We start from the raw sequence: 12,043 nt of genomic DNA, 5'->3' as shown, positions 1-12,043 counted from the left end.
TGTAGCTGTTCTGAGTGGCATGGCGCTACTGGGTGTCTTGTCTGTACACGCCTGCTTCTGCTAACACATGCTGGCGTCTGCCTGCAGCAATAGTCCCAGATGATCTTTTTACGCTGGAGACGAGCGATGCCATCCATTGAAGGACTCTCGACACGAGGTCTTCCAGGCTCAATTTTGCACCCTTCTGCGATCACCGACTGGTTGTTCCGATGGCATAGGCCTCCCACTGCTTTCCGCTCATCGAATAGGCCTCTCAATAAGTCAGACAATGATACTGGAACCTCTCCTTCTCGAGAATGGTCCTGGTGAATTTGTCAGTACAGCCCTCACGTGGGCAGCGGTATGTCTTCTGCTTGGTCTCGAAGACAGTGGCTGCAGCGCGCGGGTGTGCCATAGCTCGGAAGGCATCAGCTCCAAGACCTGGGGTGTTTTCGAGGAGCTCTTGAAATCCCGTGGACCAGGGGTTGCCGGTGGTGTACTTGTTGCGCAAGATATCGCCAACGACTCCGCGCAGTAGGCGTTGCGGGTCGCTGGTCTCCGTGTAGATAGCCTTGACTGCGGCGAAGAAGTCTGCCTCGTCCCAGTCCGGGGCGATGTGAGTGGCGATGCTGTCAGCTGCCTACTTCGTGAGGTTGTCGATGAGGTATTTGTCGCCCATCGAGAACATGCGCAGAGCCTTTGTCATGGGTCCGCAGTCTTCTGGCCTGGCTTCGGCGTAGGTGAAGGTGTAGCAGAACTCGATCACGCTGGCGACATCGTCTTCGTCGTCATCTTCGAGGGTGACGGTTGGGCTTTGTCCTTCCTACATTAAGGAGTCAGCATGCTTTGGCGTGCATGACCGCGTGGACTCGAGCGCTGTACCTTGAAGCCGCCAGCACAAGCTTTGAGAACCCAGTCTGAGCTGGAGGCAGGGATGATTCGGTGGGCCTTGATGAAGGCTTGCCGCATGCGATGGTTAGGTCACACAATGTGTCCTCGCGGTGGAGTCGGGATGTGTCAGTCGGTGGCGGAGTCTGAGAGTTGGGGACTTCACTTGGTTATGTTCTGACTAACGGCGGCACGCGCCTCGTTGAGGTTGAAGTACTTCGAGATCATGATGTTCAGTGTTGTCAAGTTGATGATGTCTATGTTCGGCTGACAGAGGTTGCTGAAAGAGGCACAAAGTGTGCGTTTGCATTCTTGCGTCCGTGCTCGTGCCAAGGTCTTGGTCACATGCAATTTTCAAGACGCGTTTCACGTTGACGCTCGAAGAAGGAGCTCAATGGCTTCTTCGCCTGCTCAAGCGTTACGAATCGGTGTAAGGGTGTAGAGCTCGGTCATCCCGGACCATCATTGTGCACATGTAGCATCATGCTGTTCAAGCCGCTGGCGAACACGTTGGGCTGGTGTTGTGTATCGTGTTACATGTGACCATCATGTTGGCACACTGATCTCAATATGATGGACTGCTCATTGCCGCTTCTCACCTGCCAGCGCACCTCATCAGCGAGCGTGACGAGCCAGGTGAGCTGAGCACGCTGTGAATAATACGCTGGCATGACGACCCACTCGGCATGCGATCAGTCCCGCAGCCCGCTGGCTTCATGTATATATCAGATCTTTCCTGTCTCGCGTCTCTGCTTTCCCACGTCTGTCCACTGACGACTCAGAACTCTTCGCGTAGAGCTATCCTCCCCCTCAACAACGACGAACCCTGATCTCGAAGATGAAGCATCAGTGCTCCGGCCTAGCAATGCTACTGCTCGGAGTACTTGTTGGCACTCTTGCTGCGCCTTCCAATCGCACAACAAACGACGATAGGAGTGGACATCGCGAGGAAAAGCGTGCTCCACCAGCACTTGAAAGATTGCAGGAGCTCCACGCCGCTGGAGGCTTGGTGATGAAGATGATGCATGCTGGTCCAGGCGACGCAGCTATCGTTAACCTTCAGAAACCCCCTATCATGCGCAAAGATGTCGAAAATGATGGTTGGCTGCACTCCATTACCCACGACCAGATGGATACAGCAGGTATAGCGACACTGGATGGTTTCGATGGAGTCGAAGGGCTGGAGTTCCAGAGGGGAGGCAGACTGGCGCATTCCAGAGATCGCACTGTGCTAGAAGGTGGACGATTTGATTGGCAAACTGGTACATGGATGCGCTCCGCTTGGGTAAGCGTTGTCTGCTGTCGCCGATCGTGTCTGGGAGTATCGTTATCACTGACCAAAGTAGAGCGGGCATGGTTGGTCCTTTCGTTGGACAATGAGCAGTTACTTCAATACCATCAGTAAGTGATGTCCCCTCGGGTCGTCCAACAGCTTGTCTGACTTCGCAGTTGTGATTTACGCCGACAGCCCTTCGTTCTGGACCCATGAGGATCCGGCGCTCGTTCAACCGGAGCACGGGCTGAGATATGAGCATTGGTCAGATTTCACATTCAGAGAATACTACGACTTGGCAATATCGACGCGTGTATCATTCATTACTTCCACCGAAGGTAATCTTCTTTCCAAAACTTGATGGCCCTTCCGAGGATGTCGATGTCATCAAGACCTGTTTAGCCGGCCTTGGACTTTTGGATCTTCCCCCGAAAGAACATGCTGTCACATTCCCAATCGGTTCATACTGCCACCAACTGATACTCGGTACGAGGGTTGGAGACCAGGTCGGAAGGCTCTTCTACCAGCACAAGGCAAAGTTGCCTGCCTGCTCGGTGGTTGCCATACACATATGGGACTCCGGGATCAACGCGGCGCCAGCAGTCCTCTTCAGCACCCAGGCCTACCACGAAGACGTGGAGACGATCGCGATCCAAAACCGTGCGTTCGAGGAAAATGGTGCTAATATCCGCTGCGGTGACTGGCCAGTCAAGCTCAAGCCACAGTGGATCCCAGCAAGCAATCAAGGTACTGGTGTAGTAGCCAGCGGCAGTGGCAGTGAAGCTTCGGCGGCTGCTGTAGCCACGATCGAACCTCGTTCATCGCCTTCCTACAATACTTCCGGGATCTGAAGTCTTCAGGCGTGACCCTTTAGACACGCAAACTGTATGGAGCATCCACACAAATGGCTTGAATAATTTGCAGGACTTGGACTCTGGTCTTTACGTACCCGGCATCGCAGAGATGCAACAGCCTCCACCACACCATCAAAGTACCAAAACCGGCGAATGGCGCCACACAGAGAAGACAGAGAACGCACTCCCGGAAGCAGTTACGGCTCTGCATGGCTTCGATGGAGTTGAAGATGTGAAGTTCACCGGAAGGGGCAGTTCTGACACGTGGCGTGATGACCAACCCGTAGACGCCAGCGATCCATCGGAGTGGACTTTGAGAACCTGGGAGCGTGGTACGTCCCTGCCTGTGAGTTATTCCCTGCTTGATGCTTCGACGGACATTGATCGTTATTGACGAGCGCAGGCGCAGCCTGTCCGGAGTTCCAGTGGTGGATGAGTGCGACGTCCAATACCATTGGTGAGAACTTCGATGCTTCTCAAGACTTAGACAGCTGCTGACGGTGACAGTCGCCATGTACGCGGAGAGTCCTTCGTTCTCGATGCAGAGCGAGCCCAGTTCAGCCCTACCAGCAGATTGGTGGCATTTCCATTGGTCAGATTTCACCTTCAAGGAGTTCACGAATGTAAAGAAAGACAGACGGATGACCATACCGCCCAAGAACATATTCTTTCCCAAGCTCGCGGGCCCCCCTAATGACATTGCGGCCTTGAAGATCTGCATGCAAGGTCTCGGATCTACGTCCAAGGAGGATGCGTGGACATTCCCGATAGGGTCTTTCTGCCATGAGCTCATCATGGGCACGAAGGTTGGGATACAAGTTAGCAAGCTGCTCTACGAGCACAAAGCTCGGACCGGAGATGCCACCGTTATTGCGGTCCATGTCTGGGATTCTGGAGATGCCGAGATACCGTCGGTCCTTTTCAGTGTTCGACTGGTGGACAATGTATCACGGAATGTGTGGAGAAAGAACATGGCTTATAATGCCGAAGACGAACAAGTCTGTGCTGTCCTTTGGGCGTTCAACCTCAAGCCGCGTTGGATCAAGGCTGATCACAAGTAGTCGAGGGAGCAGAAACGGCATGAGAGATGGCAAATGAGCTTGATGGTCCTCGACATCCGCTGGCATGTTGATGGATAACAGCTCTTGCTAGCTCGATCCAGCATGCTCTATCGGCCGGGCTAGGGCTCCGGAAGCGCTGGATCAGATCAACGTCCACGACCTCGACCACGACCGCGACCTCCTCTACCTCCACCTCGACCACCGCGCTTGCCACTAGCTTGACTCCGACGCTCATAAACCTTGTCAAGACCGAACGCAGCGTCCGCAATGCGCAAATAGCTGGTGATGCCTTGGTCCACCACCGCGAGAATGACATTCTTGTAGCCATGCTTGAGCTCAGCATACAGCTTGCCTTCTCGCTTGGGTGGATCCCACGGCGCAGTCATCATTAAAGCACTAAGCTGTTCGAGAGTTGGAGCGGTGGTCTCACGTGCGTTGACAACTGCTATTCTGAAGTCTGGTGTGCCCGGGTTGGACTTCTTGAAAGTGGTCGATCCAGGTTTCCAGACGTGGTACGTTATGCGGAAGTTCGGGTCTGTGTTGGGTGGCTCTTGCTCAGCTGGTTGTGTAGCTGACGTTGGGTCGTGGAAGTTGATCAGGGAGAGTCGTCGGTAGATTGTGTCATAGTCGCGGTATAGGCCTGGTTGTATGATCGGTCCAGTCGCATGATGTGCAGTGTTGTCCTGTGTCCGTGGTCGATATAGCAGCTTCCATAGTGCTGAGGCACTGAATGATCGATCCTGCTTAAACGTCTCATCCGTTGGCGGCGGGTAGCACCAGCTTCCTGGTGCTGGGCCAGAATCTTCGAAGCTTGGAGCCCGCAAGACCGTATAGCCCATCCGCTTGAGCGCTGCGTACACGTTATACCGCTCCGAAGTCAAGACTTGTTCATCTCCCACGAACATCGCATAAGCGCCCTGTAGACTCATCGGCACTCCTTCGTCCTCTCCATCAACTGGCGGCCACCGCACGTCCAGAGTGCCTCTTTCGATAAGATACAGCACCTCCTCCGGCAAGAGCCACAATCTCTGGCCTCTCTCCTCGCTTCCTAGTGGATCATCCTTGGCAGCTTTGACATGGCCCATTTTCTGGTAAAGAGGCCCTTTGGGGTTCACAGCATATGCAGTATTAGTCTCAGGGTGATAGTGGCCGATTGTGTGAGTTTTCGGTTGGTGTATCCTTTCATGAGCGAGGGCATTGTGCATGGCTTGACGAGATGCTGCCAAAGTATTTGACTGTAAAGCTGTGCCATGTTCTTCAAAGTCCTTTTCACCACGTTTGGGGATAACCGTGGCAGATGAGTCTTTGGTGAGGGCGGAGAGAAAGCGGTAGTCGACGACTTCATCATCTGGGGCGGCATCTTCTTCGCCACCTGTCACAGTATTGAGACCAGGCCGGGGGATTGCGTCTTCGTCTACGTCGGCCATTTTGGCGATGCGATGATGTTGTGTGGTTGACGTTCAAGTGAGGTCGACATGAAGTTTTGATGACTCGGATTCGGAAGAATGCACGGGCCACACGACGGCGTCATCAATCTCTCAGTCACAACAACATCAACATTGATTGAGAGTTCTGCCATCGCCATCAATTGATCATCAAGACCTTATCTTCATCGCTACTCACGCCCTCAATCGCCCGGCGACTGCAAGAAGTCCTTTCCTCTATTTTGCCCAAGGACCTGACTCTTACTTCCAGCTACCACCACCGTTGATAGCAACAGTCTAATGTCACACAGGACTTGAGGAACTTGTCTGCCTGAAGCCCTGCCATACTGATGTCGCAGCCGGAATAACCACACTGGCCTGTCGCAAAACACGCCGAATCCGTGCAAATGTTCCTTCAATGTACCACCACTCACGCATCCTTCGCTTCGCGTCAGCCAGTCTCACATCAAACACGCCCGAGACCCTGCATGGGTCGCAGCTATGCAAATACCCGGGCCACACCCCTTCAAGAGCAGAGCCATTGCGCGAAAGCGAGCCAATGGTTATCGACGAGGCTTCAGACAGCACAGCAAGTACCGCACTCGCATTCTCATGACCAGATGCACTGCCACGCTGGTACATCTGATCAGGTTCTTTCCGGTGAAGCAGTGTGATTATATGTAGGTCTTTCAAAAGGGAGAGGCGCTTTCAGACCAGTTTACATAACTTTCGTGGCTACACAAACGCCGAAGACTTCTGACCTCGGCGACAATTTATAATATATCGAAATTGAAGCGAGAAACAGCGAATCTAATGGCGGACGACACAGGAGACTGGTCCCTCTACCCCTACGACCCCAACAAAGGCGCTCCCATAGCCTTCGCCATCATCATAGCAGTCGTCGGCATCTACCAAATCTACCAATCCTTCTTCCTCTACCACTGGCCCAAATTCGGCAGCACTATGGCCTGGGCCTCCTCAGTCTGGCTAGCAGGTTTCATCTGCCGCAGTATCTCAATTCGCTCGCCACAAAACGTCGGAGTCTTCATCGCACAATACGTCTTAGTTCTGATAGGACCGCCTCTCTACGCCGCTGCAGGTACAGCATCTTCCAATCGCCATCATTTTCCCATACTGAGTATGATTGTAGAGTACTTCATCCTCTCCCGCCTCCTCTCCTACCTCCCCTACCACACCCCGATCCACCCAGGCCGCGTCTTCAGCACCTTCGTCCTCCTCTCCACCATTGTCGAAACTCTCACAGGCTCCGGTGCCGGGAATTCAGCAGGCTCCGGCCGCACCGAAGCTCAACGCTCCGTCGGCTTGAACCTCCTCAAAGCAGCTCTGATCCTCCAATGCTTCATCGAAGCCCTCTTCTTCTCCCTGGTCGTATTGGTAGAGCGCCGCTGCCGGAGGGCCGGGATCTTCCCAAAGAGAGTCAGAACGGTGTGCTGCGTGCTCTATGTAACGAGTGCGATGATCTTCGTGCGGTGTGTGGTGAGGACCGTCGAGGGGTTTGAGGCGGGGAGGTGTGAGGCGGGGAGGGAGGATCCGTATTGTGGTCCTGTGAGTAGGAATGAGTGGTTTCTTTGGACGTTTGAGGTGGCAAATATCACGCTGTTTGTTATCCTACTGAGTCTATTTCATCCTGGGCGATTCTTGCCGAAGGATAATAAGGTGTTTCTGGATCCTCATGATGGGAAGACGGAGAGGATTGGGCCGGGGTTTAGCAAGGCTGATTCAAGAGCTTTTTGGGCGACGGTGGTAGGTATGAGAGCAACCTGATGTCCGCGAGCGTGGCTAATTGTATTTTCTACAGGTCGATCCGTTCAACCTTACGGGGATCTTGAGCGGGAAAGGCATGGTGCTGAACAAGTTCTGGGAGGAGGCCCAGCCGGTGTACACGGGCGACGATGCCACTGCTGCAGACGATCAGCCTTTCGTCGTTTCTCAGGCAGCAAAGCATGATCAGACAGTTTGAAAGTGGGAAGCCAAAAAGACGAGAGTAGCGCATGTCGAGAGAACAAGGTATATCCATACTTGTGACATCATGATCTGTTCGGTACACATCTTGGATGTCGAAGTCGTGACAGCATCTCCTTCAATTATTCTCTAGGCCCCACCACCATTAAACACACTCTTCCCAGGAGGCGCACAAACAAGCCCAGTACCCTCATTCGCCGCAGTGCAACAGAACGCATTCAACTGCACGGCCTGACACGAGGCTCTAAAGTTCGCGGGTGAGGATGTGTCTCCAGCTGTCGTAAGACTGTGAGTACATTCCCATCTGCAATGATGATTTTGTTGCTTACGTTTCGAGCACGTGGTCGCGACAAGCTGATCACCAGTCTGTGGGCAGCACAGCGCTGCTGAGCTAGCGTGGAAGCAGGGTCCGCTTTCTTCTTGACGTTGAGTGAGAGGTGAGGCGCTGATGATGCCTGCGAGGAGACAGAGGAGCGTTGAAGTGGACTTCATTGTACAGTGAGTGGGTGCTTGGGCTATTGGATCGACGGGTGGCTGTCTGCAGGCTGAGATTTGTAACTAAAGAGATGCGAGAGCAGGCAGAAGCGTCTATATGCAACACTGGTGCGCGGTGCAGTCTAGTTCTATGTACATACGACAGCTCGTAGTAGCGCGGACCATGCTCTGGTTGCGAATAGGCCGACAGTGGCTACCGTCGAGAGCATGTTCGTGTACAGCTTCAACCTTGCGAAGCGGCTAATCTGATGCGGTCCGATCGTCTTATCTGATCCGTGGAGAATGCCGATTCGCGCTTTGTCGGCCAAAGTATACTGATGGGCGAACGAACAACCTTTGGGTGATCGACGTTCATGGGGCGGGGCAGGTGAGGCATCGTGATCGAGAACCGAGCTTCAGATAAAACACCAAGTTACGCAACTCCCGTGCTGAGGCAGATTGTCCGGGCCTCGTCACAAGACGAAATCGTGGAGGTACACGCTCAAAGACGACCAAGCGTAATTATACCTCCACGGCTGCCCAGGTCGACAGTCGTTCTTGACTGGAAGTCTGCTTCACAAGACTTCGTAAGCTGCCGCTTCGGGTCTCACCAAGCTGTGCAGCGATATCCAACCAGCTGAGTGCACCAGTGCGTGTCACAAGAACATCGCTTCCACCTGGCAAACACGCCGCACGGTTTACCAGCTCTGAGATCCTCTCACGGACATTCTTGTGTGGTATGGCGCCAGGTGAGTGCCATAACGCCAACACCTTCTCGAAGACATCCCCACGTCTCAGGATGTCGAGATCTGCCGTCGTGCGAAGGCCGTCGAGGATCCAATCGAGGACCCATTGCACTTCCTTCCAGTATGCATCATCCTCTTCCGGTAAACTGAGAGTCGTAGTCGACAGCCAGTAGCCAGGAAGTTTGCCGACACGCCACTCTGGACCACGAATGAGGAAACGATTCACCTTCGGGTACATGAAATGCTGTGGCTGAATTTGGACTTGTAGAACCCGAACAGCAAAAGTGCCGGCGATGTACGGTAGTGCGGTGTTGGAAGGAAGGTAGTGTTGCTCGAATGTCTCGGCAACTTCGCCTACAAGGAGTGAAAGCTGTGCACTATTCCCGTAGGTGCTGTCTGACCGTAGCTGGAGCTTTAGCTTGATCAGTTGCGTCAGAGCCTGTCTCCTGATGTCGCTTTCCGAGGAGCACAAGTCAAGGAACAGGGCACTAATGTCCCCGTCCTCGATCGCCATATCCAGGTCTTTCTGGTTCCATCTGGTGAGTTCAGGATGCCGTGTTGGCTCACTTGGAAGTGTCGAAAATGACAATTGAGGGACGACATGGCTGTCATCCGCAGGAAGTTGCTCAACTTCAGCGTCAGCTGCGTCTTTGCCGAGCACGACCTTCTCTAGCAAGGCAGTCAGATCGATCTTGCTCTTTGGCGGCTTCCACCCAGGTGTCTTGTTGACAGCCTTTGTAAGCTTGTCTAGTGCTTTGCTCTCGTCTGTAGTCTGTCGCAAAAGTTGCAGGAAAAGTTCGGCCCATGCGATCCTGGACTCGCCCTCTGCATCGATTTTTGCGACAACGAAAGAGGCTTGTTCCAAGATGACAGCAGTGAGTAAGCTTGGCGTATCAGGTCTGCCATCTACTGATGCATCTTGCTTTCCTGGACTCAGAGCAATTAGGTCGTCTAGGTACTTGACTGGCTTGCGCACCGCTCGCTGAAGAGACTCATCCAGGAACTCCCAGACAGTGCTATTCTCGACGAAGTTAGTGAAGCTAGCGACTAAAGCATCAAGGGGCGATGCGCGCCCGCCATCGCTGAAGCTGTTGAGAACATCGTTTTCAACGAGTATGTGCTGAAGAAGCTCTCGTACGCGAGCGTCGCGCGTGTTCCGCGCATGGATCCTGAGCAGAGTCACAATAGGTGTATGTGCCAGGCCACCTTGTTTGTTGAACCATTTCATACCAGTGCTGAGCCTGGCAATATTGAGAAGGTTGATCAGCTCGACAGACCGTAGCTCCGATGTCTCGGACTGCACTTCATCATGAGCCTCGCTACGCGCTAGTGCCGCGGTCAGCGCAACAGAAACGTCGAATTGCTCTTCTAACGCCTGTTGCGGCAGAACTTGGTAGTAGAGACCCAGCAGTCTTGTGATTGCCTCACGCTGCATGATATGCTCGTCATCATCGGCCAGTTGTCGGAACGCTGCAATAACGTCCTTGATGCTGGGACATCGCTCGGCGAATCGTTGTACGAGTCTCTCCAAGGCTTCGTTCCAGATGTTCTGGTGACCACCGTTCGGATGTCTGCCAATGTCCTTGATCACGACCTGGACCTTCTCGAGGGCCAAAATCAGGATCCGTGTCGCAAAGAAAGCTACCAAGTCATGGTTCTGGTTCAAGCATCGAACCAATATCTTCTGTGTCAGTGGTCGAGGAATAAGACTCTCAAGCACAATTGCGGTCTGCGGAGGCAGGTCGGCCCAGTCATCGCCTGCTCCGAGGTGCTCAGGCACTGGCAAAGCCACGACTTCAAACATGAGAGAAGCGTATCCGACCCACGTATTGGAAAGCTTCGGGTCCAATTGCATCGTCTTCTCACCAAAGTACGGCGCGACAAGCTCTGGTGCGGCCGTGAAACAAGCTAAGAGCAGGCCTCTTTCACGCTCATTGTTATGGGCATGTAGTGTGGAAGTCCATGAGAGCAAGGTGGTGTTTCTCAGATTGATCGCTTCTTCGCGGTCGTAGAATTCCAAGCTGTCCAGGCCAAGATCGATGCTCGTGCTTGACTTAGACACAGCAGATGTGGTTGTGCCGGGCGGATACCAGCCGCTGTGCCTCAGAATCCCATACTTGGGTGTGGTACAAACTGATCGAAGCCAGTCGAAGGCTCTGTCAGCCGCTTGATGCTCCTCTGGAGCCTGACTAGCGATTGTAGTGATTCGTTCGAGATTTCGTGATGTCAGTAGAGACGCCTTTGCTGAGCGAGGGATTGCTTCATCTCTGAGCACATTCTGTTCGATTGTGGAGAGCAAGTCAGTGACTAGCTCGGCTGGATCGTCTTGTATGTGCTGGAATAGTGCGCCACATAGCGGTTTATCTTTCAACACATCGGCCTTGCCGCCTTCGTGTAGATACTTGAACAGTGCTAACACATATCTCAAGGCAAGCGTCCTGACAGCTGGCTTCCGCCGCGCTTCGTCTTCGGGGAAATCCAGCTTCACCAGGCTAAGAAGTCGTCGAAGTGTACGCGTATCGAAGGTCTGCTCTCTGCGCTTGTACAGCTCTCTTGCCGAGACGCCACCGTCAAAGCTGACGACTTCTGTAAGAAGCCGCAATGATGGCGAGATCACAAAGTCCTTATGCTTCGGCGCGTCTAGGCAGCGTTTGACCAGCCGTAGATGTTGGTTCTGAAGTACCGTCCGGCATAACAGCAGGCCGTGCTCGCGAAGGTCGAGGATGCCGGACAGAGTCTTCAAAAGTAGCGCAAGAGCCGCACTGACGGAGGATGCCAGAGAATCGTGATTGTTCTGATTGGCGAAGGACCATGCTTGCCACAACTGCGACAAGAATGGATGTTCTAAGTCGGTCGCATCGGCTGGCTTTTGCTTCTCGAGGTACTCGCGAAGTATGGAGATTTGACGGCCCCGGTTGTCCTCTTCTTTGTGATACAAGATGCTCTCGAGGAACAGTTTGAAGGAGGCGATGCCATTCCTCAATTGTTGGATCCCGTCCTGACGAAAGACGAGGAAATCCTGCAGTTGTCGCGCGAATGTGACCTCTTGTGTCTGCACTGGCTGATGATCCGGTCGCGGTCGCTTTGGTGGTCTATCGTCTTCGTCCTGCTGTCTTTCGCGCTTAGACATTATTGAATTGCTTCGGTGTTGGATCGTTCTTATCCCAAACAGCGATGGAAAAATGCTTGAACAGGTGGTTGCCAAAAGTCGAACAGCCACTTCTGACTTCGGAAATCCCTGTCATAAGCACGTGCCAGCGCCCCCACCTTCCACGACATTGATCATGAATGAATGATCAGACGCGACAAGACCATGACCTCAAGAGATACACCTGCATCTGGCGATCGGTCAAATATGCTA

General features: G+C 53.4%; 5 protein-coding genes across 5 annotated transcripts; 2 read left to right on the top strand and 3 right to left on the bottom strand.

The window, feature by feature from the left end:
* Nucleotides 1–619: 619 nt before the first annotated feature.
* Nucleotides 620–948, bottom strand: CLAFUR5_11366 (uncharacterized protein; the record flags this gene model as incomplete). Its single annotated transcript, XM_047910514.1, has 2 exons — nt 620–802; nt 862–948. The coding sequence occupies 2 exons, from the start codon at nt 946–948 to the stop codon at nt 620–622; spliced, it is 270 nt and encodes an 89-aa protein (XP_047765336.1).
* A 757-nt stretch (nt 949–1,705) lies between these two features.
* Nucleotides 1,706–4,055, top strand: CLAFUR5_11365 (uncharacterized protein; the record flags this gene model as incomplete). The annotated part of the gene is made up of 7 exons (XM_047910513.1): nt 1,706–2,152; nt 2,214–2,268; nt 2,317–2,478; nt 2,543–2,887; nt 3,015–3,326; nt 3,398–3,451; nt 3,502–4,055. The coding sequence occupies 7 exons, from the start codon at nt 1,706–1,708 to the stop codon at nt 4,053–4,055; spliced, it is 1,929 nt and encodes a 642-aa protein (XP_047765333.1).
* Nucleotides 4,056–4,201: 146 nt separating this feature from the next.
* Nucleotides 4,202–5,482, bottom strand: CLAFUR5_11364 (putative tRNA-splicing endonuclease subunit sen54; the record flags this gene model as incomplete). The annotated part of the gene is made up of 1 exon (XM_047910512.1): nt 4,202–5,482. One exon carries the CDS (start codon nt 5,480–5,482, stop codon nt 4,202–4,204), a length of 1,281 nt encoding a protein of 426 aa, XP_047765334.1.
* An 810-nt stretch (nt 5,483–6,292) lies between these two features.
* On the top strand, nt 6,293–7,460 carry CLAFUR5_11363 (Lipid-translocating exporter-like protein RTA1; the record flags this gene model as incomplete). Its single annotated transcript, XM_047910511.1, has 3 exons — nt 6,293–6,578; nt 6,630–7,243; nt 7,299–7,460. The coding sequence occupies 3 exons, from the start codon at nt 6,293–6,295 to the stop codon at nt 7,458–7,460; spliced, it is 1,062 nt and encodes a 353-aa protein (XP_047765339.1).
* A 998-nt stretch (nt 7,461–8,458) lies between these two features.
* On the bottom strand, nt 8,459–11,812 carry CLAFUR5_11362 (Nucleolar pre-ribosomal-associated protein 1; the record flags this gene model as incomplete). Its single annotated transcript, XM_047910510.1, has 1 exon — nt 8,459–11,812. One exon carries the CDS (start codon nt 11,810–11,812, stop codon nt 8,459–8,461), a length of 3,354 nt encoding a protein of 1,117 aa, XP_047765340.1.
* Nucleotides 11,813–12,043: the final 231 nt, after the last annotated feature.

This window comes from Fulvia fulva, chromosome 8 (assembly GCF_020509005.1).
Source record: "Fulvia fulva chromosome 8, complete sequence".
Taxonomy (NCBI): Eukaryota; Fungi; Ascomycota; class Dothideomycetes; order Mycosphaerellales; family Mycosphaerellaceae; genus Fulvia; species Fulvia fulva.
This window is presented reverse-complemented; position numbering and strand designations above follow the sequence as displayed.